This window comes from Patella vulgata, chromosome 1, assembly GCF_932274485.2.
Source record: "Patella vulgata chromosome 1, xgPatVulg1.2, whole genome shotgun sequence".
NCBI classification, from domain to species: Eukaryota; Metazoa; Mollusca; class Gastropoda; family Patellidae; genus Patella; species Patella vulgata.
The window spans coordinates 83,051,993-83,079,551 of record NC_065879.2 but is presented as its reverse complement, the minus strand read 5'-3'; the positions used below and the strand labels follow the sequence as shown (position 1 = coordinate 83,079,551).

The window sequence follows — 27,559 nt, the reverse complement described above, 5'->3', positions numbered from 1 at the left end:
ATGATGTATCGATTCACTAGAACGTCCATTAATGCGATATACAGGCTGTTCTTTTCTTTTCATTTGTGAATTCAGTATGTAAATCTAAATCATTGATTATTTCATTCCAAATCTAATTATCATCTTGGAATAGTTTCAATTAATTTTCTAAATATAATCTGTAATACAAGCCATCATTGCTATCTTTGTCTTTGTTAGGCAAACTAGGTACATAACGGATGATGAGGACTGTTGGAGGGGGTACTATAGTCTTCTTCCTACCGACATTGTATAATCTTGAGTTACTTCACCCCGTCTGTTCATGTCCCGTTTATTCCCAATTTTACTGTTCCAGATGAGCATAAGATAAACAATAACCCTTTATTATTTTACAGGTGAACAATCTCCTGCACATATCAGAGTGGCACTCATTGGCAAGACTGGAGTTGGTAAAAGCCACTTGGGAAATTTACTTCTACATAGAGATTATTTTAAGTGCAGTAATTCGCTTCATTCGTGTACATCAGTCTGTTCAAATGGAGAACGCGCTTTAGATGAAGATACGAATTTGAACATCATGGATACTCCAGGTCTTTTTGATACAAGAGATAACAATACAGAAACGGTTAAAAAATTTCTTTCCATCTTCAAATTTACTGGTATTCACATATTTTTAATGGTTGTCAAAATTGATGTGAGGTTTACAGAAGAGGACGAAAATGCCCTGCGGTCTCTATGCGACGTGTTTGGCGAAGACATAAATGACCATCTTATTGTCATAATGAATAACCAGAGCCAGGGGATCAAATCCAAAGAAAACTTGCTTCCTGAATTACCGACGTCGTTAAAAGATATTTTAGATCGTTGTAAATACAGATGTTTAGTTGTAAATTATGTTACTGATGTCACGGTCGATGGTAACGAAGAGATCGAAGCAATTATAAACACTATACAATCAACCGTTACTGGAAACAAAGGACGCTCTTATACACATCAAATGTACAAGGAAGCTGAAAAGGCATACACTGAAACATTTAAAAAACAAACATGTGATTTCGCGAAGACAATTAGACGACTTCAACGTGAAAATAATGAGTTGAAAAAATCTAGTCTATCAACTATAACACTACCAAAACCTAAACGAGAAAAAACTAAATACCAAACAGGTTCGTTCTAGAATTTACACTGTTTAATAAATAATGTGGGATTTTGTGATAGATGAAGAATTGACTAGTTGTCAGATCAATACTACCTGTAGGAATTGTTGCCTCCGCCTTTCGAAGAAAGCAGGGGACTATTAAAATGGGTTCGTGTGTCTGTCTGTCTATCCGTCACATTAACTCTCTTTTTAATTGAGCTAGAATGTTTAAACTTGGTGTATGTGTTTATTAGACCAATTCTTTGATGGAGTCCGAAGATGAGATAAGCAATTTGATTGCTTGGTGCTTTGGGACACGAAAACTTTAGTTCTTATTAATTGAGAGTGATAAAACTTGGTGTATAGTTTCATGACATCACAATGTAACCCAGGTATCATTTAATCGTCTGTATCTAGCACTACTTTCTTTCACAGATGTTTAATATCAAATTTGTTTGAAAAAAATTCGTAAAAACTGATTAAAATCACCATAAATCGTTTGATTTGTACTTCTGTCCATTTTAAAGCTGACCATTCAATTTTGATTATGAGTGTCCAATTTACAAGTGTTTAATTTCTAAATCACTGTTAATAAATGAACAATCCAATTGATAAATGATATATAATGATTAATTTTTGTACAGTGGTCAGGAAATTGAACACTTGTAAATTGAACAATCATTATCAAAATTAACCAGTCAGCTTTAAACTGGACACAAGTACAGATTAGAGCTGATGATTTTTGGTGATTTTAAACGATTTTTACGAATTTTTAAACAAAGATTTGATATTAAACGAATGTGAAAGAAATTAGTGCTAAATACACAAGATTAAATGATACCCAGGTTACAGTGTCAATACCTGTTCGATAATGAACATTTTCTGCTGAGAGTAAGCAGAGCGATAAGCAATTTGATTGGTCCAGACTTTAGAACACAATAACTCTCCTTCTAATTGAGGTAGAATGTTCAAACTTGGTGTAGGCGTTCATTAGTTGAACATTGCCTGCTTACGGTAAGCAGAGATAAGCGATCTGGTTGATGCTTTGGGGCACGATAACTTTGGTTCTAATGAAGTGAGAGCGATGGAACTCCGAATATAGATTCATTATATCATTACCTTGACTAAGTTTGATGGCGAGAATTTTCCGCTTAAGCAATTTGATTGGCCAAGACTTTGGAACATAACAACTCTACTTTTAAATGAGGCAGAATGTTTAAACTTGATGAAGATGTTCATTAGGTGAATGTCTCGACTGAGTTCGATGATTAACATTTTGAGCTGAAGCTAAGCAGAGCTAATCAATGTCATTGGTCGATGCTTTGGGACAAGATAATCTTGATTCTATCTGATAGAGAGTGATGAAACTTAGTGATTGTTCGATACTTTTGAAAAAAAATGAATGTGCGATTAATTAATACGTGTCATCTATTTATTTTGGGATTTCGGTGGGGGACATCCGCCTCACTGTTGGCTTGTTTATATATGAGGTATAATCAAGACACTACCTGCGCCCCTACAACAATGTAACGAATGCATGTTCATACTAAAGCAAATTAGTACTGTTACTATTATTTATCAAATAGCTTTTACCGAGAAATCATCTAACTAAATTGAATTGTCTGTACTTGGGTGGCCACTCTGTACATTGGAAAGGGGGGCGGGGTGAAATTTTGGCTTTAGCCTTTAGCGGTCAAGCAACGCATTAAAACCAACCGATAGAAGGACAAAGCATGGAGGGATCGTAAAATCGAAGATGGTCGTCAAATAGCCACAGCACGACATATCCTTTCATAGCATTTCAGAAATAGCATTTGGTGTACCACTTATTCTCTTATCTTATTTTTTGACGTCTGTAAACTATTATAGACACCAAAATTGATACCCTAGCATGTATGGGCGGTTTATATAGAATTTCACCCTTCCCTGTAAAATGGCATGAGAGCATTAACATTTTTATAGCCAAGGGATTGTAGCTTCAATCTTTCGTTAGGGCTAAATTCCACAAGGAAATCCTAATTTGCTTTTACAATGTTTGGTCTGGATGAGTATGTATTCGTCGGTCAGATAGAGTGACACTTTTGTTTTGCTTTATTTTCATTATTATATCATTATACTTCAATATTCAGGTAGAAGAATATTATTAAAATTATTCCATTTCGTTTCGTTAAAGATGCCGAAAATTTACTTCATGATGCCTCAAGTAAGCAGTTTGTAGAGACAAGAGCTTTCAGAGAAGGGAGGCGTATTTTGGAAAAACATTTTATCTTGGGTATAATTGGCGCTGTAGGAGATGGTAAAACAGTAATGTGTCGGATGGTCGCCAATTCGTTCTTGACGGTTCATAAAAATTTTATTCCATTGGAAATAGGACACCCGAGGGACCTGGATTCCGTAACTTTTACAGATGAGGATAGCTACTTATTGATTATTGATGTAATGTTTGGTATATGGACACGTACAATAAAAGAACAAATGCAAGAATGGCCAAAAAATTTTGAGTTATTATATTTAGCAAAACAAAAACGTAAATCGGCAATAATCTATGTTATGAGACATGATGTCTACCAGGCTTGTCAGCATCTTCTTGGGAAGTATGAAATATTCTCTACATTATATCGGTTACAGCTTCATGAGACACAATTCCAGTTGTCAAATGATGAAAAAAGGGATATTTTGCGATACCATTTGGGAAACTGTTCCGACAATATGCTGGGGAAGATGGTGGAACACAGTTCAGGATGCTTTGGTTTTCCAGGTATTGTCAGTCTTTGTAGTAAAAGTAGTAAAACTTACACAGAAGAAGAAATTTGGATGCTAAATGGTCTATTTGATTTTTTGAACAGGGAATACGACATATTCTGGAAGGAAGATAGAATTAAGTATATGGCTTTATTTGTTGTATTTAGTCCACGGCCTCTCTCCGAGGATGGAATACGACAAAAGACGAATCACTTACTACAAAATCAGATACAACAAGCAATGGGGTATTCCGGTGGAGTAGAAGATATTCTCGATTCGTGCAAAAATTTAACTGGTTCTTACGTAATATGTGATGAGGAAAATGAGAAGCGCATGTCTTTATCAGAAAAGGTGATCAGACCCTTTCTGCTTCATGTCTCTCAGCGATTTATAGAACTGACAATAAAATTTTGTCCCTTTGATCTCTTAATAGATCACGTGTCTACCGTACCGGATGATCACAAGGTTTTCATAAAGTCCTCTCGTTATGTTGATCTATATGAAAGATTCTCTCGTGAATTGCAGGAGAAGAATGAAGCTGTGTTATTCCACCAAGCATTTCTTGACAGTAATTTCTTGCAAAAGGTACTTAATGTAGATAGTGGTGACATGCTGCTAAATCCCGAGCTAAAGATACAGCTTGGTGGTGATCCAATGGACGAGGGACATTTTCTGCATTATGTATGCTTATTTGGATATTTGAAAGAGATGCAAATAGTTTTCGCATACTCCAGCAAAAGTACTGCAATTTTATGTGACATAAAAACAAAGCTTGGGTTTGATTTATTAAGCCTTGCTGTTAAATCCAAGAACGAGGCAAAAGATAAAATAAAATATTTACGTGATGAGAAAAATGTTATGGAATGCCAGAGTAAAACTGAAATTCAACAACTTATTCGTACAGCAGCCAAGGCAAACAATTTGGATACTCTGAAACATGTTAGTTCTTTTACAGATATTGACATTAGCTCTGTGGATCTTAACCAGCAAACTTTTCTACACCATGCCTGTGATTCGGATTATGATGTCCCAGAAATCGTCCAATATCTCATTGCAAAAGGCGCGGATGTCGAGGCAAAGGATAAAAATGGCTGCACTCCTCTAAATCTAGCAGTTAAACGAGGAAAATTCTTGACAATAGATTGTCTCATAAAACTAAAAGCTTCTGTCACCGTGGCTGACAAAGACAGCAAATTACCCATTCATGTAGCTGCCAACTCAAATGCAGGCCGTTTGGATATTGATACACCTGGTATAATAGAACTGTTGGTGGGCGCTGGATCACCTGTTAATGCTAAAGATGCTAGCGGTAGAACACCACTGGTAGAAGCCCATGCTAAATTTGACGAAAAGACGATTGGTGTGTTAATTAAAAAAGGAGCAGGTAAGATCCAGTCTTTAATCTTGTAAGGATTCCGACCCTGGTTGTGAAGATCTGTAACACCCTCGACATGTAAGCATCGCGTAGTTAAACGAAATGGGGTTTAACGTCCTACTGTTCTGCTCCTAACCTGGGCTAATGAAGACGGGCATACGCCATACAGTGTGCTATGAGGGAAATTTTGCCCGGACAGCGGCACTACGGCCTACTCTTATATCGAATTCCAACTGCCAAGGGATCTTTTACGTGCACGCCAATGTGTACACGGGACCTCGGTTTTTCGTCCCATCCGAACGACTAGACAGCTTTCCTTGTCAGCCCCTCCGTCCTGCATCACTGACAAGGGAGAACCACGCCGGAAAATCTGGATGAACTTTCTCGGCCAATGCAGGGATCGAACACCCGACCTCCAGGCTAGCGAGCTAGCGTCTTACCCACTTAGCCACGTGATCCCCGCGTAGTTAAACAAGGTTTAATGAAAATAAATTGATTGTATACATGTACCTCTTTTACAGGTGCACCTCCGCTACTTTAGGGCTGGCTTGTATTATAAAATATCCTTAAAATTAAAACCGAATGAATGAAGTCTTAACACGATTGTTTCTGCGCATGTCTAAAATACGTTATTAATTGTCGAATGGCATAATTTTGGGACATTTTAATAATGTGAATATCTCTGTGTTCTTTTAAATTTCGAATGTCATTGCTCGCATAATATATATATATACTGATGTCCAAAAGAAAGTATACACTGTGAATTTTGTGCTGCATCAACCAAAGTCGTTTTTCCATGGTATACGGTATTTGGGTAGAATGTCAATTTGTTTCACATTTTTATTTTGCTTAGAAATGTTGAGTTTGGACGCAAGAGACAAACCCAGTAATGCTTTATCAAATGTTTTTAATCTAATCAAACCTTAGTGATACTGTTAGTGTGTATACTTTCTTTTGGACATCCAAACATATTTAAGAACGTTCGCTGCGCTTGTTCATACAATTTCTTCAATCTCCTCTAGATGATCGACAAGCCAAACACGTGCAATCAGATGCTATATATATTTTAAGTTTCAGCAACCTCGGATACAAATTATGGCCTCTTTTGGGTCAACAACCTAAAAAACGTTACTTTTCGTGAAATCAGGGGTCATAATTCACGAAGTTACGGTCCGGCATATGCCAATATCGTCAGGAATCCTTGGAATATAAACATATAGCCTATTTTTAAGTTTCGTGAAAATCGAATAGTAATTGGGACCTCTAAAGTTTCTACAAACAAATGTGAACGACATGGACGTATAAAATAGAACGATTTGGATAACATTTACACCAGTTCGTGCCCCAGGCCCCCATCCCCAAAAGAGTCTGGCGGATCCCTTTACACCCCCACCCCTGGACTTTGGTATTTAACTCATCAGAGTTTATATTGGAAATGACAAACATCTGTAGTAACAGATCAATCCTAAAGACTAACTTAAGCTCACCTAAGTAACTATTTTATAGTAGACCAAACTCCTTCGGATGAACAACTTTCTACGGATGAACAGTTGTCTACAGATGGCCAACCTCTTATGGTTAAAGATCATTCTATAAATGAACAGTCTCATTCAAATGGAATTCATCTTACGGATGAACAGCTTTCTACAGACGAACAGCTTTTTACAGATGACCAGCTTCTTACAGCTGACAAACGTTCTGCAGATGGACAACCTACACGAGATCACAAAGGTAAGAATGCGTTTCTATGGTTTACCAACTTTGAGCATGTGCCAGCTTTTCCTGTATTTATCGCATTAGTGGGTTCGTTTTGCCAAAAATGCGTCTTATGATCGACATTGAAATGAAATGGGTTTAACGTTATAGTGTTCTGCTGCAACTGGGCTAACAAAGGAAATATTATTCAGACAGCGCCGCAACGGCTTGAGCTTATTTCGAATTGAGTCGGGGCACCCAGATAAATAAATTGTAGTGATGACATTTAAATAGTAATTGTAAATGACAATGTAATTACATTGGCCATTTAATAGCCACATCCCTGAGTGTACTTCCCGTAAGTCTAATGCTACATATTGGGAGTATAAAGATAATCTTCCTGTGTGTCGACGGGGACGTTAGATCATAAAGTCTGTCATTGAATCAAGTGGTGTTATGTGGGTTTCCTGCTTGTTACGTAACAAGGAGTAGGGTCGCATGTCTAAAATTGTTTCTTTCCTCCAACCATCTGTTTCCAAAAAAGGAACCTTGTTATCCTGTAGTATTACATTTTGAGCAAACATTAATACCATTTGACACAGGATAGGAAACGGGGATAAAAGCTCAAAGAGCTTGCAATGTACCGGGTCTAGTAAGGGACCTGGAAAAATAAATGGCTGAATTAAGAAAAAAAAGGTCCAAAATTGTGAAAAATATATTCGATTTTGTGCATTCCTGTGTATATTCTTGGCGAGTAACACAAGTTAAATGAAAAATAAATATTGTGTATTTTTTTTGTATTAAAACATAAGTTTCAAACATCAGTCGACCAAGTCGTACCAAAGCCAGGCATATCTAATTCAATTCTTGTACTCAACCATAAATGTTTGGGGGTCTGGGACATTTGTGTGTAAGACGCTAGTCTGGAGGTCGCGGGTTCGCTCCCGGTGATGGCCGAGAAAGTTCATCAAGATTTTTCCGGTGTGGTTTCCCTTGGCAGTGGTGCAGGACGGAGGGCCTGTCTAGCACAGCTGTTCTTGTCAGGCCCTCCTCCTGTATCACTGACAAATGGGAACCACGATGTGAATATCTTTGAAGTCTACGTGTTTTTTGGTGGTTTTTTTTTTTAAATTTCAAATGGTATTGCTCGTATTGCATATTTAATTTTATATTTAAGAACGTTGGCTGCGCTTGTTCATTACAATCTCCTCAATTTCCTCTAGATGATCCACATGCCAAACACGTGCAATCAGAGACTATATATTTTAAATTTCATCAAACTCGGATACAAATTATTAATTCTTTAGGGTCTACAACCTAAAAAACGTTATTTTTCGTAAAATCGGTCCGGCATATGCCAATATCGTCAGGAATCCTTAGAATATAAACATATATTTTTAAGTTTCGTGAAAATCGTATAGTAATTGGGACCTGTAAAGTGTTTACAAACAAATGCGGACGTATAAAATAGAACGATTTGGATAACATTTACACCAGTTCGTGCCCCGGGCCCCCATCCCCAAAAGAGTCTGGCGGATCCCTTTACACCCCCACCCCTGGACTTTGGTATTTAACTCATCAGAGTTTATATTGGAAATGACAAACATCTGTAGTAACAGATCAATCCTAAAGACTAACTTAAGCTCACCTAAGTAACTATTTTACAGTAGACCAAACTCCTTCGGTTGAACAACTTTCTACGGATGAACAGTTGTCTACAGATGGCCAATCTCTTATGGTTAAAGATCATTCTATAAATGAACAGTCTCATTCAAATGGAATTGATCTTACGGTTGAACAGCTTTCTACAAACGAACAGCTTTCTACAGATGACCAGCTTCTTACAGCTGACAAACGTTCTGCAGATGGACAACCTACACGAGATCACAAAGGTAAGAATGCGTTTCTATGGTTTACCAACTTTGAGCATGTGCCAGCTTTTCCTATATTTATCGCATTAGTGGGTTCGTTTTGCCAAAAATGCGTCTTATGATCGAAATGGGTTTAACGTTCTAGTGTTCTGCTGCAACTGGGATAACGAGGAAAATATTGTTCAGACAGCGCCTCAACGGCTTGAGCTTATTTCGAATTGAGTCGGGGCACCCAGATAAATAAATTGTAGTGATGACATTTAAATAGTAATAGTAAATGACAATGTAATTACATTGGCCATTTAATAGCCACATCCCTGAGTGTACTTCCTGTAAGTCTAATGCTACATATTGGGAGTATAAAGATAATCTTCCTGTGTGTCGACGGGGACGTTAGATCATAAAGTCTGTCATTGAATCAAGTGGTGTTATGTGGGTTTCCTGCTTGTTACGTAACAAGGAGTAGGGTCGCATGTCTAACATTGTTTCTTTCCTCCAACCATCTGTTTCCAAAAAAGGAACCTTGTTATCCTGTAGTATTACATTTTAAGCAAACATTAATACCATTTGACACAGGATAGGAAACGGGGATAAAAGCTCAAAGAGCTTGCAATGTACCAGGTCTAGTAAAGGACCTGGAAAAATAAATGGCTGAATTAAGAAAAAAAAGGTCCAAAATTGTGAAAAATATATTCGATTTTGTGCATTCCTGTGTATATTCTTGGCGAGTAACACAAGTTAAATGAAAAATAAATATTGTGTATTTTTTTTGTATTAAAACATAAGTTTCAAACATCAGTCGACCAAGTCGTACCAAAGCCAGGCATATCTAATTCAATTCTTGTACTCAACCATAAATGTTTGGGGGTCTGGGACATCTGTGTAAGATGCTAGTCTGGAGGTCGCGGGTTCGCTCCCGGTGATGGCCGAGAAAGTTCATCAAGATTTTTCCGGCGTGGTTTCCCTTGGCAGTGGTGCAGGACGGAGGGCCTGTCTAGCACAGCTGTTCTTGTCAGGCCCTCCTCCTGTATCACTGACAAATGGGAACCACGATGTGAATATCTTTGAAGTCTACGTGTTTTTTGGTGTTTTTTTTTTTAAATTTCAAATGGTATTGCTCGTATTGCATATTTAATATCTATATTTCAGAACGTTGGCTGCGCTTGTTCATTACAATCTCCTCAATTTCCTCTAGATGATCCACAAGCCAAACACGTGCAATCAGAGACTATATATTTTAAATTTCATCAAACTCGGATACAAATTATTAATTCTTTAGGGTCTACAACCTAAAAAACATTATTTTTCGTAAAATCGGTCCGGCATATGCCAATATCGTCAGGAATCCTTAGAATATAAACATATATTTTTAAGTTTCGTGAAAATCGAATAGTAATTGGGACCTGTAAAGTGTTTACAAACAAATGCGGACGTATAAAATAGAACGATTTGGATAACATTTACACCAGTTCGTGCCCCGGGCCCCCATCCCCAAAAGAGTTTGGCGGTTTCGGTTACACCCCCACCCCTGGACTTTGGTATTTAACTCATCAGAGTTTATATTGGAAATGACAAACATCTGTAGTAACAGATCAATCCTAAAGACTAACTTAAGCTCACCTAAGTAACTATTTTACAGTAGACCAAACTCCTTCGGTTGAACAACTTTCTACGGATGAACAGTTGTCTACAGATGGCCAATCTCTTATGGTTAAAGATCATTCTATAAATGAACAGTCTCATTCAAATGGAATTGATCTTACGGTTGAACAGCTTTCTACAAACGAACAGCTATCTACAGATGACCAGCTTCTTACAGCTGACAAACGTTCTGCAGATGGACAACCTACACGAGATCACAAAGGTAAGAATGCGTTTCTATGGTTTACCAACTTTGAGCATGTGCCAGCTTTTCCTATATTTATCGCATTAGTGGGTTCGTTTTGCCAAAAATGCGTCTTATGATCGAAATGGGTTTAACGTTCTAGTGTTCTGCTGCAACTGGGCTAACGAGGAAAATATTGTTCAGACAGCGCCTCAACGGCTTGAGCTTATTTCGAATTGAGTCGGGGCACCCAGATAAATAAATTGTAGTGATGACATTTAAATAGTAATAGTAAATGACAATGTAATTACATTGGCCATTTAATAGCCACATCCCTGAGTGTACTTCCTGTAAGTCTAATGCTACATATTGGGAGTATAAAGATAATCTTCCTGTGTGTCGACGGGGACGTTAGATCATAAAGTCTGTCATTGAATCAAGTGGTGTTATGTGGTTTCCCTGCTTGTTACATAACAAGGAGTAGGGTCGCATGTCTAACATTGTTTCTTTCCTCCAACCATCTGTTTCCAAAAAAAGAACCTTGTTATCCTGTAGTATTACATTTTGAGCAAACATTAATACCATTTGACACAGGATAGGAAACGGGGATAAAAGCTCAAGTAGCTTGCAATGTACCGGTTCTAGTAAGGGACCTGGAAAAAATAAATGGCTGAATTAAAAAAAAAAAGGTCCAAAATTGTGAAAAATATATTCGATTTTGTGCATTCCTGTGTATATTCTTGGCGAGTAACACAAGTTAAATGAAAAATAAATATTGTGTATTTTTTTTGTATTAAAACATAAGTTTCAAACATCAGTCGACCAAGTCGTACCAAAGCCAGGCATATCTAATTCAATTCTTGTACTCAACCATAAATGTTTGGGGGTCTGGGACATTTGTGGGTAAGACGCTACTCTGGAGGTCGCGGGTTTGCTCCCGGTGATGGCCGAGAAAGTTCATGAAGATTTTTCCGGTGTGGTTCCCCTTGGCAGTGGTGCAGGATGGACGGCCGTTCTAGGACAGCTGTTCCTGTCAGGCCTTCCGTCCTGTATCACTGACCAGGGGGAACCACGCCGGAAAATTTGGATGAACTTTCTCCGGGATACCATTTTAGAAACATTGATATTCAAATGTAATGTCTATAACGATGTGAGATTCGTATTTCGTAAAACAATCACCTTCCACTCTTCCATGTCGTTCTGTTCATCATGCTTATTTAAAATCCCGAAGTTCTGAATTCATACTGCCATACACATATGTAAAGTAAGAATTGTTTATGCTAGGTTCCCAATACCACGAATCGTGTTTTTAATCGTGAAGTAATCGTGGTGATCCTATCAGGTCTTATCATATATTGAGGTCAGTTGTAGCAATCGTGTTGAGCGTATCGAAACGTATCCGAGCGTATCTGCACGTACTAGATCGTAGACTCATTAGAGACAATCCTATCATAACGCATCGCACGACAGTGGGAACCTAGCATTACGAAACTCAGGCCCGCCAACGAAACCAAGCTTGGCAGGTACCAATAAAGGACATGCTCTGTAACTCATCTCATAACAGATTCATCTACCAATACCCTCTTGCCTCATATATGTATTGCTGTATTATATTGATAACGTGGAGGGAATACTCATCAAAACATTAGGGCTGCAACGATTCACAACTACCTCGATTCAGTTCGGTTCGATTATCGATTTTAACCATTGATTCGATTATTTTCGATTCGATTATCAGCTACAATAACCAGTAATTTTTCCTGTATATAATTCATTAAAAACAATAAAAACACAAGACTAAAATTCTCTTGAACACTTTTATTGGTTTGACAGGTTTGTTGTGTTGCCACATCTTCAGAGTTTTTTCTTACATCAAAATGATCCCAAACTTTAGATTTCAAATGACCAGGTGGTCGAGAAAGTACGTCGTCTGCCGTAATTTTACCTTCCAGTCTTTACTTGACAACGGGTAATAATCGCTAAACACGAAAATATCCGAAGATAATGACCGGAATTATCAGCTAATGAGATCGTTTAGAATTTAGATAACCATTACCGAAGCTATTGACCTAAATTAATATCCAATGAACATTCGGTACGTCACCAATTTTAAATAAATTAACTTTCGTCAGCATACGGAAATTGTTTTAAAGGGAGGTCACTCTGTTTTAGTTATGTTTTCGAGTGACATTCGTGTTTTGTTAACTAGGCTAACGTAAATTAAAAGTTATGTAAAAACAATTTTTTTTTAAAATTTTAAGTGGACTTAATTGCTACAGGTCTTTCATTTTTTTTCATATGGTAAGGTGTACGTTGTTTTTATTTGAAATTTAATTTGCAATTAAACCGAATCGAAATTTGAACGTTGTAGATCGTGGATCGAACCGAGACGGCTAGTGTCGGTTATCGGTGCACCGAACTGAATCGTTGCAGCTCTACAAAACATCACTTTAAAATACCAGAGGCGCCCCGCCCCCCCTAATTTTCGACAGTGCCCTTTTTTACTGCTGAAAGTGCCCTTTTGTCAGACCCAAATATGTCCATTCCCAACCCATTGCAGGGATCCCAAATGACTCAAACCATCGATTCAAACACACCAGTCTGGTCTAATTAATGCTTCCACTTTCAAACGAATTCTTGTTGTTTAGCTGACGGTGCCCTAATCCTTTGTGGAATCGGCGGCGTATACACTCGTGCCCATCACCGACGCGCATGAGTGCAACTTGATGTAGCATTGTTTCATGTGTGGACAGTACAAGTTACAAGGCTTAAATAGGCATGAATTGGCTAGGGAATAGATTCGTCTTTTTTCCCATCATAATGCCTCGCTCGCCTTGACGATTTTCGAGTCGCATGTTCAACTGCCTTTTTTGCTCGATTTTAAGGCTCTTTTTCAACGATTTCCGAACGTTTACTTAGACGAAAATATCAGCCAAATAACTCTTGAAATGGCTACAGATGCAAGGAAATGACGGATAATTTTCTTGGGGACCCCCCCCCCCCCCAAAAAAAAATCCCCTCTCAGCGGCGTGCCCCGTCTCTGCGGTCAGTGCCCTTATTTTGCGGCGACCCCCCCTTTTCAAAATTCCTAGATCCGCCCCTGAATACACTAGTAGCTGTTTTCCATCAGTATGTGTTTTTGATTTTAATACCTTTTTGTTAATATTTATAACCATTTCTTGTAGATGATGTTGAAGCAACCGCGAGGGAAAAAAAGAACCAGATAGAAGATTCCAGCAACGAATTTCCGCTCCATCATTCAGCGTATGTTGACGATATACATAAATTCATATCAGTATTAGACCAGTATAAAGATAGTATAAAAATAGTAGATAACGATGGTAAAACGCCTTTAGAAAGAGCTTGTTTTTCTGAATTTGAAATTGTACATAAAGTAAAGCTTCTTGTTTTTAGAGGTTATACATCCTGTAAAATGCTTGTTAATATATGTCAATCAGCCCCAAATGATTTACTTAAACTTATATTTGATAAAACTATATATGATACAATGAACGAATTTGATCAAACCGGGATACTAGAGATTAGAAACCGTTTATTACAAGGTGGAGGTTTAGATGATCTAGATACAAACAAAAAAACATTATTGCATTATGCCTGTCAATATAGCACTTTAACGACTGTTCAGTATTTGATTGATAATAACTGTAACGTGAACTGTGTAGGTGGTAAGTATAAAATAACACCAGTATTCTATTGCTGTTATAAAGATGTACCTCAAGCAGTTGAAAAGATGCAAATCTTGGTGAGTAATGGAGCTAATTTAGATGTTACAGATATAGATAAGACACCCCTGTTACATAAAGCTTTTTTGTTAAGTACAGTAGAGGCTGTTCAGTTTTTGATTGATAATAACTGTAATGTGAATTGTGTAGGTGGTAAGTATGATAGAACACCACTATTCTATTGTTGTGATAAAGATGTACCACAAGCGGTTGAAAAGATGCAAGTTTTGGTGAGTAATGGAGCTAATTTAGATGTTACAGATATAGATAAGACACCCCTGTTACATAGAGCTTGTGCGTTAAGTACAGTAGAGGCTGTTCAGTTTTTGATTGGTAATAACTGTAATGTGAATGGTGTAGGTGGTAAGTATAATAGAACACCACTATTCTATTGTTGTCATAAAGATGTACCACAATTGGTTGAAAAGATGCAAATCTTGATGAGTAATGGAGCTAATTTAGATGTTACAGGTATTAATAAGACACCCCTGTTACATATAGCTTGCTATCTAAGTACAGTAGAGGCTGTTCAGTGTTTGATTGATAATAACTGTAATGTGAATTGTGTAGGTGGTAAGTATGATAGAACACCACTGTTCTATTGTTGTGATAAAGATGTACCACAAGCGGTTGAAAAGATGCAAATCTTGGTGAGTAATGGAGCTAATTTAGATGTTACATATATGGATCAGACATCCCTGATTCATAAAGCTTGTGCGATAAGTACAGTAGAGGCTGTTCAGTTTTTGATTGATAATAACTGTAATGTGAATTGTGTAGGTGGTAAGTATAATAAAACAGCACTATTCTATTGTTGTGATAAAGATGTACCACAAGCGGTTGAAAAGATGCAAATCTTGGTGAGTAATGGAGCTAATTTAGATGTTACAGATATAGATAAGACATCCCTGTTACATAAAGCTTGTTTGTTAAGTACAGTAGAGGCTGTTCAGTTTTTGATTGATAATAACTGTAATGTGAATTGTGTAGGTGGTAAGTATGATAAAACACCACTATTCTATTGTTGTGATAAAGATGTACCACAAGCGGTTGAAAAGATGCAAGTTTTGGTGAGTAATGGAGCCAAGTTAGCCTTTAATGATGTCGAGAACTTCACACCACTGCACCAGGCATGTGCATTTAGTACGTTAGAAGTGGTAAAGTATTTACTTGATAGTAATTGTAATGTGAACACATTAGTATTCCTCAGCTGCTGTATCTCAGAAACACACCGTATTGATAAGATTAAACTATTGCTGTCTCGTGGAGCTGTATTAGAGAAAGCTGAAAAGTCATCTTGCATTAATACGGCAAAATCCCTTGGTTATTATGACACTGTAGAATTTGTGAAGACAATACCCGTTAAAAGATGGTAGCAGTTCAGCTGGTGATCATACTGTCATTGCAGACACGTCCGTTAATATTTGTTGCCATTGGTAGAATTAATAAAGTATAATTTCAAGAACAAATGATATCAATGTGCCTTTGAGATGTGCTCATCATTCTACCAAGGTATTCATTTGTTTAGAAATATACTTGTTCTAATATTATATTAAACACTATTTATTTAAACGGAAAATCAAGCCGATATTTTTAAGCTGATATGTTCCGTCTCAGTGGAATGCCTGTCGTATTGCTAACTTTAATACTCGTATTATTTAGATGAAACGTCAGCACGTATTGAAATATGTATCTACACTCTCTTGCCGAATAGTGTAACGCGTGGTGTAACGCGCGTACTTGGATGTTGTTGTTATTAGTGTTTAACGCCCGCTTCCACCGAAGGTGGTATCGCAGACAAGTTTTATTCCTGTGGGAGGAAACCGGAGTACCCGCACGAGGTTGAGAAGGCGTCCCCTATCTCCAAGCCACATACGCTCACACCAGGGATGGAAACCACAACCGGAAGAGGTGACCGGCCAGCTAGAGGTCGACGCGCGGCACACTAGACCACTAGGCCATTCCAACGCCCCTGTACTTTAGATCAATCCACGGATCTATATATAAATCAATGACGTAGCTTGAAGCAGCCACCGCGGTGTTTCTCGGTGCCCCCCCCCCGGTTTCCTCTCACTGCTAACGACCGTTACTCATTGAAATAAAAATCAACCTTATGTAGGTCCTGAAATGACTTAGTTTGTGAAGATTTGACGTTAAAGCCCCGTTTTACTTTCTTCTACTTACGTATTAACTGAACTTAACCAGTATTTAATAAAACGGGCTCAATATCGGTTAACTCGTCCATTTATTAAAAATACATTATGTAAGATTTAGATAAAGAGACAGTTCTCGTTATATAATAGTTTAAAGATACATAATGGAAAAGGGAATATGTTAGACATTTCTGTCAAATTACTTCATTCTGAGCAGCGTTATGAATGTTTGAAAAATAGCGGATGTTTCGATTTTCATTGCTACCGTTGTTATCGAATATTGATTTTTACATTAAATTATTAACCGCCAATCGTGTTTAAATCCGTTGAAAATCAAAGAGCTTCCGATAGCATAGAGAGTTGATTAGGGTCTTGGCAAGTTAGTTTTTTTATTAGATTTTATTTTCTTTGTGAATATATTTGTTCTACTCAATGTAATATAGTATAGCCTTCAACATTAAACCGACGCTATCTGTATGATGCTACACACTGTGATTGTAATATGTGAACTATGTACTATGCTGTTATTGATTATTTGAAATAAAGATTTAAAAAAAAAAAAAAAAAAAAAAAGTTAATACATATCTAATTAATAATTTAAATAACACTTAAGGCCAAAAGAAAGGTAGATTTAGCTCTTTAAAATAAATTTGAGTGAATTATAAAATAAATTGTATATCTTCTATACAAAAAAGTATGCTTGTTGATTGGCCATAATATATAGGAAACTAAACGGTTGTAATAATTTTCTATTTGTGGTGGAAGTTTTCTCAGGGGTGCTGTAAAATTGACGGACAATTTATTCCCACCTTAGTTACGGGCATGTATTTATTTTGTATTTGGTGCATTAATGTAATTACTGCGTTGTTATGGAAACATCCTAGAACATATCATAGTCTTCTGGACAAGCTAGGGTATGGGTTATAGAATCTGTCGTTATATATACACTATACTTGTCAGCTAGGATATTGACTATAGAATCTTCCGTTATTTATACACTATACTTGTCAGCTAGGATATTGATTATAGCATCTGCCTTTATTTATACACTAGGCTATACTTATCAGATAATCATCATCTTATTTACTATGTCATACTTAATATTCGATCTAGAACATCTGATACCACTTATCACCTGAACAGTTCACATAGCTAATATAAGGTGTATGTTTGTATTTACGTCAACAGGGAGTTGGCATACATGTTAAATGTGGGTTATAATATGATCTATAGAAACAATATGATAATTGTATAACCTTTATAAACAATATGCTTTACTTCACAGGGCTATACCTCTATAAATAATATTATCTTAAAGGCTCAATACCACTCTTGTTGTAACTGAATAATATGTCCCAATCTTTATTCTGGTCAACAAATTGTACTATTTTACAATATTCCAATTAATTGGTGATATAAATTTCATCTTAACACACCTAATTTAAAAAATTCAACTCAATGATTTGAAAAGCCTGACGTAAAGCTTTTCAAATGTTACTTGGATTTAAAAATATTTTTGAACCCTCTGGACAAGTAAAATAGGATTTAATGGATAATTTACATAACAGGTAGGACACTAACACATCTCGTACTTAGAATAAGGCTATTTTTTTTATTTTCTAGAGCTGTCAAGCCAGCAAGAGTGTTATTGTCCCTTTAATAGACAGGGGTCTGTTTCACGAAATTTTACATAAGATAAAATCCAAATTTTAGTAATTTGATTGGATAATATTTGATTGATTTTAGTGCTCAGCCAATCAACATTGAAGTATCTACTAAAACTTGCATTTTTTCTTTAGTTAAGATTTCGAGAAACAGGGCCCTGGTTTATAAACTATACAAATAGCGTGCATTGCACAATAACAAGCTCCTTCATACGAATTATATTATACTATATCTGTGCTTTATCTCATCTTAATAATATAATTTTTTATAAAGTGTTACCTCATCTTAATATTACCATTTTTTATAATTGTTACCTTATCTTAATATTATCATTGTTTGTAATTGTTACCTTATCGCGCATGTATATTGCCTATAAGGCTATGTTACCTTACAATCATTGTTACCTTGTCTTAATATTATCATTCGTTCTTATTCTTACCATATCTTAACATTATAATTGTTATTTTGCCATAACATTATAATTTTTCTTTACAAATTGTTATCTTGTCATAACATTATAATTATCTATATAATTGTTACCTTTTCCTAATATTATCATATAAATATGATAAATTGTTGCCTCATCTTATAGACCAAGAGCCAGTGACGAAAAAACTGCCTCATAAGTAATAGAAGGTTTGACTATATCAATTGGCAGCTATTGATAGGGCAAATTCAAAACACCCAGTCTTACGAGGTTTCAGTGGGGCATTTGGCTGGGAGGGGCAGATAAAAAGGGCCAAAAAGGACTAAAATTTGCCTCATAAGTAATAGGATCAGAATTATTTCTAAAATGTTGCCATACAATGTATGAATATAAAAAATATAAATCTGACCAGAAAAAGTGGGGCCATGCCCTTTTCTGACTGCCTTAAAAAGTGCTGACGGGGGCCAAAATTTGCCTCATAAGTAATATAGTTGAAATTGGTGCCAAATGTTAGCTATGTACGAGCCGATTTTAAAAATATCAAATCTGACTGGTTTCAGTGGGGCATATCCCTAATCTGACCACTTAAAATCTGCCCGATCTGCCACGCCCACAAAAAAGGTCAAAATTTGCATCATAAGTAATACGATCAGAAATAGTTTTGAAATGTTGTGGTGCTATATCTGAATCTTAAAATGTAAAATCTGACCGGAAAAAATGGGGCCACACCCCTTTCTGACTGCCCTAAAAAGTGTGTCCGGGGGCCCAAAAATGCCTCATAAGTAATAAGATTGAAATTGGTGTCAAATGTTAGCTAATTATGAGACGGTTCTAAAAATATCAAATCTGACTGGTTTCATTGGGGCAAACCCCTAAACTGACCACTTAAATGTGATACATCTGCCACGCCCACAAAAGGGGTCAAATTTTGCCTCATAAGTAATATGACTGAAACTGGTGTCAAATGTTAGCTGTGTATTAGTTGGTTCTAAAAATATAAAATCTGACTGGTATCTGTGGGGCATATCCCTAATCTGACTACTTAAATATCACAACCCACCACACCAGCAAGGTGAATACACATTTTGTTTTCACTTAAAAGTTAAATCTACAAACAGAAATATGATTCAAATTTGTGCCAAATTTCTGTGAGTAGGTTCTGTTTGGTTTATAAACCTTTCAGAACTTTCTATATCTGGCCTAATTTACATTTGTTACATGACATAATCCATATATGCGACAAACCTTTCTATTGTAGGTGTATCTTCGTCATTCATATCTTGGTGGCATCCTAAGTTCGAAAATTATTCTTGGGACTCTGTGAATTGCCCTAAGGACCTTTGTTGGGAAACTTTCCCATTCTGAAGAGTGCAACAGTATAGTCACAGTCAGTGAACCCATGAAAAGCTGTCAAAGCACTGCATAATGATGAAACTAATTGTCTCAATATATCTCAAATTATTTTGCGACTGTATTCCAAGCTCTATCCACACATTTCCAACACAAGGAATTTTCAAGTAGAATGATCAAAACATCTGTAGCTATGGAACGGACAATATTATGTTTGGACAGGTTTGTCGCAATTATATGGAAAAGCATTCTTGAATCTGCTTCTTCGAGCATACATCTCAATGTAGAATCTTTGTTACACTGAAGGGACCCATTTACATTTGAAGAGTCCAGGGGAAGAACGATCTAAGTCACATTTTTGTCTTTCCGCATAAAACGCAAAACAGACATTTGGACGAGAATGTTTGACGCGAACAGAACAACGAGTGGGTTTAATTACAACTTCAAAATGATGTCACGAACCTTAATTATCAGTACAACAGACTTCAAATTTTCAGGCAAATTAAGGTTAAATAAAGGGTCCCATGGACTTGTATTTGTCCGGCAGGCCATTTCAGAAGGGCCTTGGTCCGATGTGACTCCGATCGTTTTTACCTGAAATTGATTGTTCCACAGAAAGCTTACACAATTTGCTACCAGATGGCGCCATTAAATGGGGTTTGTTGAAAAAATGACTTAGATCGTTCTTCCCCAGGACTCTTCATTTGTAAAACATAACCGTCCGTATCCCGAGTTACATACAATGTCTTAGATCTAATAACTGGCAAAAAGTCAGTACACATTCAATTGCTAACTATGTACTGCACAGAGATTTTTTGAACATGTCATTTTTTAATGCTGATGTAAAGTTTGATGGTAGTCTCATGTTTGGACCTGAAATGCTGTATTCTTGGTCTCGATAGGAACCAGCACGTCTATCTCTCTCTATGTCCTTTATCGATGATTTTTCATTTCTGTCAAATACAGAATGGATATCTTGACACAACACATTACATATTTTAACCAAAATATAACCAGCAATTGCACCAAATGTTGCTGGGGGGTATCCAAGAAGATGGAAAAAATCCATTTAGGCTCACAAGACTCTATTCTGCTTTCAAGGGCCTTCAAAAGCAAAGATGTTTGAGTTGATATCATGGTTTCATCTATATAACTAAACACAAGTGGCATTGTGTGAGCGGATAAGATCTGGTAATCACCAGGTCTTAATTTATTTTTGATAAAGAAATCGACTCATCATATCTTTCTCCATTTTCAACTGTAGCCTATGATCTTGCCGGGTTTTTTTCCGTTTCTTTTAGGTACCGTCAAAAGCAAATGTGCTTGGTTTTGACCGTTTTATGTGTTTATCAAACCAGGAGGGGTTTGCAATAACTTCTGAAATACATTTGTCACTAGACATGTTACCATTTTCATAAACGTTTAAAAGGAAATCTGTTGATTAATGTTAATTAATATATCTTGTTCCGCATTATTCTTGAATGGATTAGACATGTTTACAATTCTTTCAGTAATTTTGATGCGATGTGCTGTGTTCTTCTGAATATTAGCTTGTCTCAATTCAGAAGTTTCATCTTCAGGTCTGGAAATGCCTAAATGTTCAAACACATGTCCAACTATAGTTGCCCTCATATAACGAGACATGGACCATTTCCGTCTAGCTGCCATGGAATTTCTATGATGATACTAATACCTGAAAAACGATCAGCAGTATCTGCATTAAATGTCTGTTCTGCGTATGGGAAGGGCACCTCTATGGAATTCGTCAGATATTCCAGGATGTGTTTCATCTATTTTCATCATATTGTCATTCAACCAGATTTAAAAGGATTGGAGTAAATGACCATCTTTTCCGACAAACAGGAAGCTGGTTATCATTGTCAGTTGTTTCATTACTGGTACTTGTATCTGATACAGTTTGTAGTAATTGTCCCAGGCCGTGTATTCCATGTGGAACCGTACTCTGTTCTTCCTGTAAACTGTATGTTAATTCGTCTCTAGTTCATCAATGCCGTTGTAATTAACGATTTAAATATCAATTACTTTTCTTAGGTTTCCTGTTATACTCTTCATCGCCATTACAAGAGTCAAATGTTTGGAAGTTTTAATTTTGCCACACGAATAGTGTACATGGCATCTTGAGAAATTGAGGAAATTTTTCTTACATTTTTTTCTGTTTTCCTACCTCTCTGGCCAGGCCCGCCTAATAAATGAGTAAAAAGTCGATTAATAAATCTGGTACAGAAACCTCTCCTTGAATTATATCCTGCACTGATAATTTTGATGATAAAGTGGACTTTGATATATTTAGTATTTCCTTCCGTAATATGTATGCCATGTCACGAATCTTTGCTTTTATCGATGATTTTCTAAGAACACACTCTTTAATGGCCTCTTCAACATTCATTCTATTGTTATAAATGATATTTCCTTTAGTATTTGATGATAATAATGTCAATTTCTGTGGTCCAAAGTAATCCACTATCTTCCTTTCAAAATTGAAAATAGTAAAATCACCAAATATATTATTATCTTGGCTGCCATCCTCTGAAAAACTGGTATATACTTCTAACAGATTGGCAATGTACTGACTATACAGCTCTTTTGTTATGTTTACGTTTCCTTGTTCAATAATAGATTCTTGTATAAAAGATATTGTCATGAAATAATTTAATATTATAATCGCTATTCTTTGGCACCTGGAAATGGACACAAATGGGTCACAACACATAAAATAATGTAATATGAATGTATATAAACTGGTTTACATTCAATCGTTTCGGTTATTATTGTAATTTCTAATCAGTAATGTTTGGCGAAATAGGCAACGAGTCCGAATTGAATGGTAGTCTTTGGCATCTGGTTATTCCAGTCTACACTGGTAGTATTCTCCTACATGGGATATGTTTAGCCTCGTTCATCAAGTCGCTTCATACAAATTGCGCTCAAAAATGTTCTGACACACGATTCGTGTGCCAATTTTAAAATTTCATTTTGTCTTAAATGCCAGAAGCTCAACTTTTCATGGTAAGATAACAACATCAATGTATGTTGATTTAAATTGACCATTTAAGTCGTGTTTGCAACCTTGAAAACGGATGATATTGACTTCAAGACTTTGCCCCTTTAATGGAGAATCGTATCACTTGGTTGAAAATTGGGGATGATATTGAGTTCAAGACTTGGCCTCTTTAATGGAGAATTGTATCACTTGGTTGAAAATTTGGGATGATATTGAGTTCAAGACTTGACTCCTTTAATGGAGAATCATGTCACTTGGAGGCCAGCCATGCTGTATTGAATTTCTACTATGTTGTTGAAAACTGTAAATTAATAGTGGGGTGTCAAATTAGTTAGATTATAGATTTAAATTTGAATTGAAATCAAGCATGAGTATTCAACCTTTGGGTGGTTGGTGACAATTAAGTGGTCAGATTAGGAGTTTGCCCCACAGAAACCCATCAGATTTTATATTTTTAGAACCGACTAATACATAATTAACATTTGGCACTAGTTTCAGTCATATTACTTATGAGGCAAATTTTGACCCCATTTGTGGGCGTGGCAGATTCGGCACATTTAAGTGGTCAGATTAGGGGTTTGCCCCAATGAAACCAGTCAGATTTGATATTTTTAGAATAGTCTCATAATTAGCTAACATTTGGCACCAATTTCAGTCTTATTACTTATGAGGCATTTTTGGGCCCCCGTCCACATTTTTTAGAGCAGTCAGAAAGGGGCGTGGCCCCATTTTTTCCGGTCAGATTTTACATTTTAAGATTCAGATATAGCACCACAACATTTCAAAACTATTTCTGATCGTATTACTTATGATGTAAATTTTGACCTTTTTTGTGGGCGTGGCAGATCGGGCAGATTTTAAGTGGTCAGATTAGGGATATGCCCCACTGAAACCAGTCAGATTTGATATTTTTAAAATCGGCTCGTACATAGCTAACATTTGGCACCAATTTCAACTATATTACTTATGAGGCAAATTTTGGCCCCCGTCAGCACTTTTTAAGGCAGTCAGAAAAGGGCATGGCCCCACTTTTTCTGGTCAGATTTATATTTTTTATATTCATACATTGTATGGCAACATTTTAGAAATAATTCTGATCCTATTACTTATGAGGCAAATTTTAGTCCTTTTTGGCCCTTTTTATCTGCCCCTCCCAGCCAAATGCCCCACTGAAACCTCGTAAGACTGGGTGTTTTGAATTTGCCCTATCAATAGCTGCCAATTAATATAGTCAAACCTTCTATTACTTATGAGGCAGTTTTTTCGTCACTGGCTCTTGGACTATTAATATTATCATTCTTTATAATTGTTACCTTATCTTAATGATATCATCAGAACAGGTGTTATAGAACCAGTGATATCCCATTATTTAACTCACACTAATTCCAAACGCTATGAAATATTACCTTACCCTGTGTTATCAAATATATAATATATTATCTTACCCTGTGTCAGTTATAAAAGTTATGATATTTCATTTTACCCTGTGTTATTAAATGTATGATATGTCATCTTACATTGTGCTAGTTATCAAAGATATAATATATTATCTTACCCTGTGCTAGTTATCAAAGATATGATATCTTAACCTGTGCTGGTTATCAAAGATACGGTTGGTTATGTTACCCTGTGCTGGTTATTATATATTCTATGACACACACACTTATGGAAGAACTATTACTAATTGATTTTGGCCACGTATCTTGCTTTTGGTCTTGCTTTTGTCTGATTTGGTTTGCTTTTGTCTGATTTGGTGTTATTGCTCTGCACAATTGTGACTGTACTTGCTTGAAAACATTGAGAAATGAAAATGAAATGAAATGGGGTTTAACGTCCTACTGTTCTGCTCCTATACTGGGCTAATGAAGACGGGCATACGCCATACAGTGTGCTATGAGGGAAATTTTGCCCAGGCATTGGCACTATCGCCTACTCTTATATCGAATTCCAACTGCCAGGGGATCTTTTACGTGCATTCCAATATATACACGGGACCTCGGTTTTACGTCTCATCCGAAGGACTAGACAGCTTGAGAGAATACCTTTCGACACATCGCCAAAATATATTACTAATTGGTGTTAGATTATTTGCTCTATCCTGTCACTACATGGTTATTGTATCAACAAATATATAAAACTTACTCTAAAACATACTGTAAAATAGATGTATATATGTCATAGTTAACCAGTTGAAATATTCACCATAAAGTTATACATGTTGGTAGCCATCTTTGTTGTTTTGTTCATTTATATTTTCATAACAAAATTGAAGTGGAATGGGGTTTAACGTCCTACTTTTCTGCACCAACTGGGGTAATAAAGACAGTCCCGGCCTAAGGGAGATGTTGACAAATTCCAACTTTCGAAGGTTCTATTACGGGTTGGATGGCTGAATGGTTAGCGTGCGCGCGCTGTATCATAAAGTCTGTCATTGGCGTGGTTTCGAATCCCCGGTTGTACGTGACAAGGAGTAGGGTCGCCTGTCTAACCTCATGGGTTTTTCTCCGGGTCCTCCGGTTTCCACTGCTAATTCAAGCGAATTATTGAAATAAAATTAAACCATATGGTAGTCCCGAAATGACCTAGTTTGTGTTGAGTGGACGTTAAACCCCATTTCTCTCTCTATTAGGTACATGCCAACGTATCATCCAACCCATCAGATGGTGTTCCTTCCCAGAACGTCTATCGTGACAACCACGGTGAAAAATTCCGAGGAACCTTCTCGGCCACTACTAGAATCTCCTGGTGGATGAGCCAGAGATTCACTTACTGAGTCACCGTGTTCCCCTTTCTTTACACTAACAACCAGTGGCTATAAACATCAATACATTATTTATCCCACCAGCGACAATCTCTGTCAAAACTGATCCGTTTGTTGAAAATACAAATTGTGATCACTAGAGGGTCCACCAACATGTAGGGGGATAGTCCGCTAAACGGTCCACAAGCTATGTTACTATGTAGGGTGCTAGTCAATTAGAGGTTTCACCAGCTATGTAGGGGATTGTCCGCTACAGGGTCCACCAGCAATGTAAGGGGATAGTCCGTTATAGGCCCACAAGCTATGTAGGGGGATAGTCAGCTATAGTGTCAACTGTTCTGCTCCGACTGCGCTAATGAAGAGGGACATGTGCTATATAGTGTGCTATGAGGGAAATTTTGCCCGAACTGCGGCGCTATGTCCTACTCTCATATTGAAGTCAGACTGACAATGGTCCCTTTACGTTCACGTCAATGTGTACACGGAACCTCGGTTTTTCGTTCCGTCAAACCCTCCGTCCTGCACCACTGACAAAGAGAAGCTGTGCAGAAAATGTGTCAGACAAACGAGGTGCAGGAGAAAAAAAAATATGCTCTGCGTACACATGCCTAATTTACCCAAGCCATCGCTGCGACAACAGCCATAAGCCATAATTATTAGTAAGGGAGAGAGAGAAGTGGGGTTTAACGTCTACTCGACACAAACTAGGTTATTTCGAGACTAACACATTGGTTCAATTGTATATCTATAATTCGCTTGCGCCTAGGGGTCTTCACAAGGGGGGGGGGGGAAACCCACAAGGTTATTTAGTGAGGGAGGCAGAAAGAAGTCAGTCCCCCCCCCCCCCAAAAAAAAAACTTTAAAAAACAACACTATTTTATTTGAGAACGAAAACATCCCCACCCTGTATCCTGCAGTATTATACACCAGGTACAGCTGTAATATAATCTTCACAATACCAAGTCAATACGTTTTCAATTAGGGGGCGTATATTTCCCACCCCAGAGGACAGTCACTGTAACTGGGATTACGGGACCGTCCTGTACCACTCACCTTCGGAAACAATAAATAATTAATAACAATGGATCCTGTAGACCTAAAACATTTAATTCTATCATTTGAATTGCTTATAAACCTTAATGCTCCTAAATCTTTAAAGAATTGCACATATCAACCAATTGTTCTGTCCCTTGTATTAATGTTAGTACCAAGGTTATTTCTGTAGTATCACAGCTGATGTTTGTATCTGTAACAGTATCACAACTGATGTGTGTTTCTGTAACAGTATCACAGCTGATGTGTGTTTCTGTAACAGTATCACAGCTGATGTGTATTTCTGTAACAGTATCACAGCTGATGTGTGTTTCTGTAACAGTATCCCAAATGTTATGTGTTTCTGTAATTGAAATGAGTCAGAAAAGATAACAAAAGGTGATCCAGCCCCCCCCCCCCCCCATTAATAAACCAAACATATATATGCCCAAGGCAGCTAAATGTTGGACATTTACAAAACTATTTTGCATAGATCAGATTATAATATTTGTCGTTTGAGGGTCCACGTGGTTCTACAAACTGAAACCAGGGTATCTACTCTGGAAGGCTTTTTCGTGTTACTAATTTAAGTAATGCATATAAATTTCATACAGATCGGATGATAACATTTGTTGTTCGAGCCTTCACAAGGTTCAGCAAAGTAAAACAAGGGCCATAACTCTATACGTAGTTAATTAAAATTGCTGAAATTCAATATACTTCTTCGTTTCACTAATTTAAAAGATGCATGTATATTTCATACAGATCAGATGATAACTTT

The 27,559-nt window shown here is 36.9% G+C and overlaps 1 protein-coding gene across 1 annotated transcript; it reads left to right on the top strand.

Moving 5' to 3' along the window:
- The first annotated feature begins 1,009 nt into the window (after nucleotides 1-1,009).
- Nucleotides 1,010-27,152, top strand: LOC126808568 (ankyrin repeat domain-containing protein 50). Its single transcript, XM_056098966.1, has 6 exons — nucleotides 1,010-1,145; nucleotides 3,291-5,243; nucleotides 8,597-8,821; nucleotides 10,440-10,664; nucleotides 13,811-14,438; nucleotides 27,002-27,152. The coding sequence occupies exons 2-6, from the start codon at nucleotides 3,425-3,427 to the stop codon at nucleotides 27,150-27,152; spliced, it is 3,048 nt and encodes a 1,015-aa protein (XP_055954941.1). The 5' UTR covers nucleotides 1,010-1,145; nucleotides 3,291-3,424.
- Nucleotides 27,153-27,559: the final 407 nt, after the last annotated feature.

Excerpts from the sequence above, each read along its gene's own strand:
- LOC126808568 (XM_056098966.1), top strand. The coding sequence starts at position 3,425 with ATGTGTCGGATGGTCGCCAATTCGTTCTTGACGGTTCATAAAAATTTT. Across the intron at positions 8,822-10,439 it reads ACCTACACGAGATCACAAAG|TAGACCAAACTCCTTCGGTT; the intron begins GTAAGAATGCGT and ends ACTATTTTACAG. Across the intron at positions 10,665-13,810 it reads ACCTACACGAGATCACAAAG|ATGATGTTGAAGCAACCGCG; the intron begins GTAAGAATGCGT and ends CATTTCTTGTAG.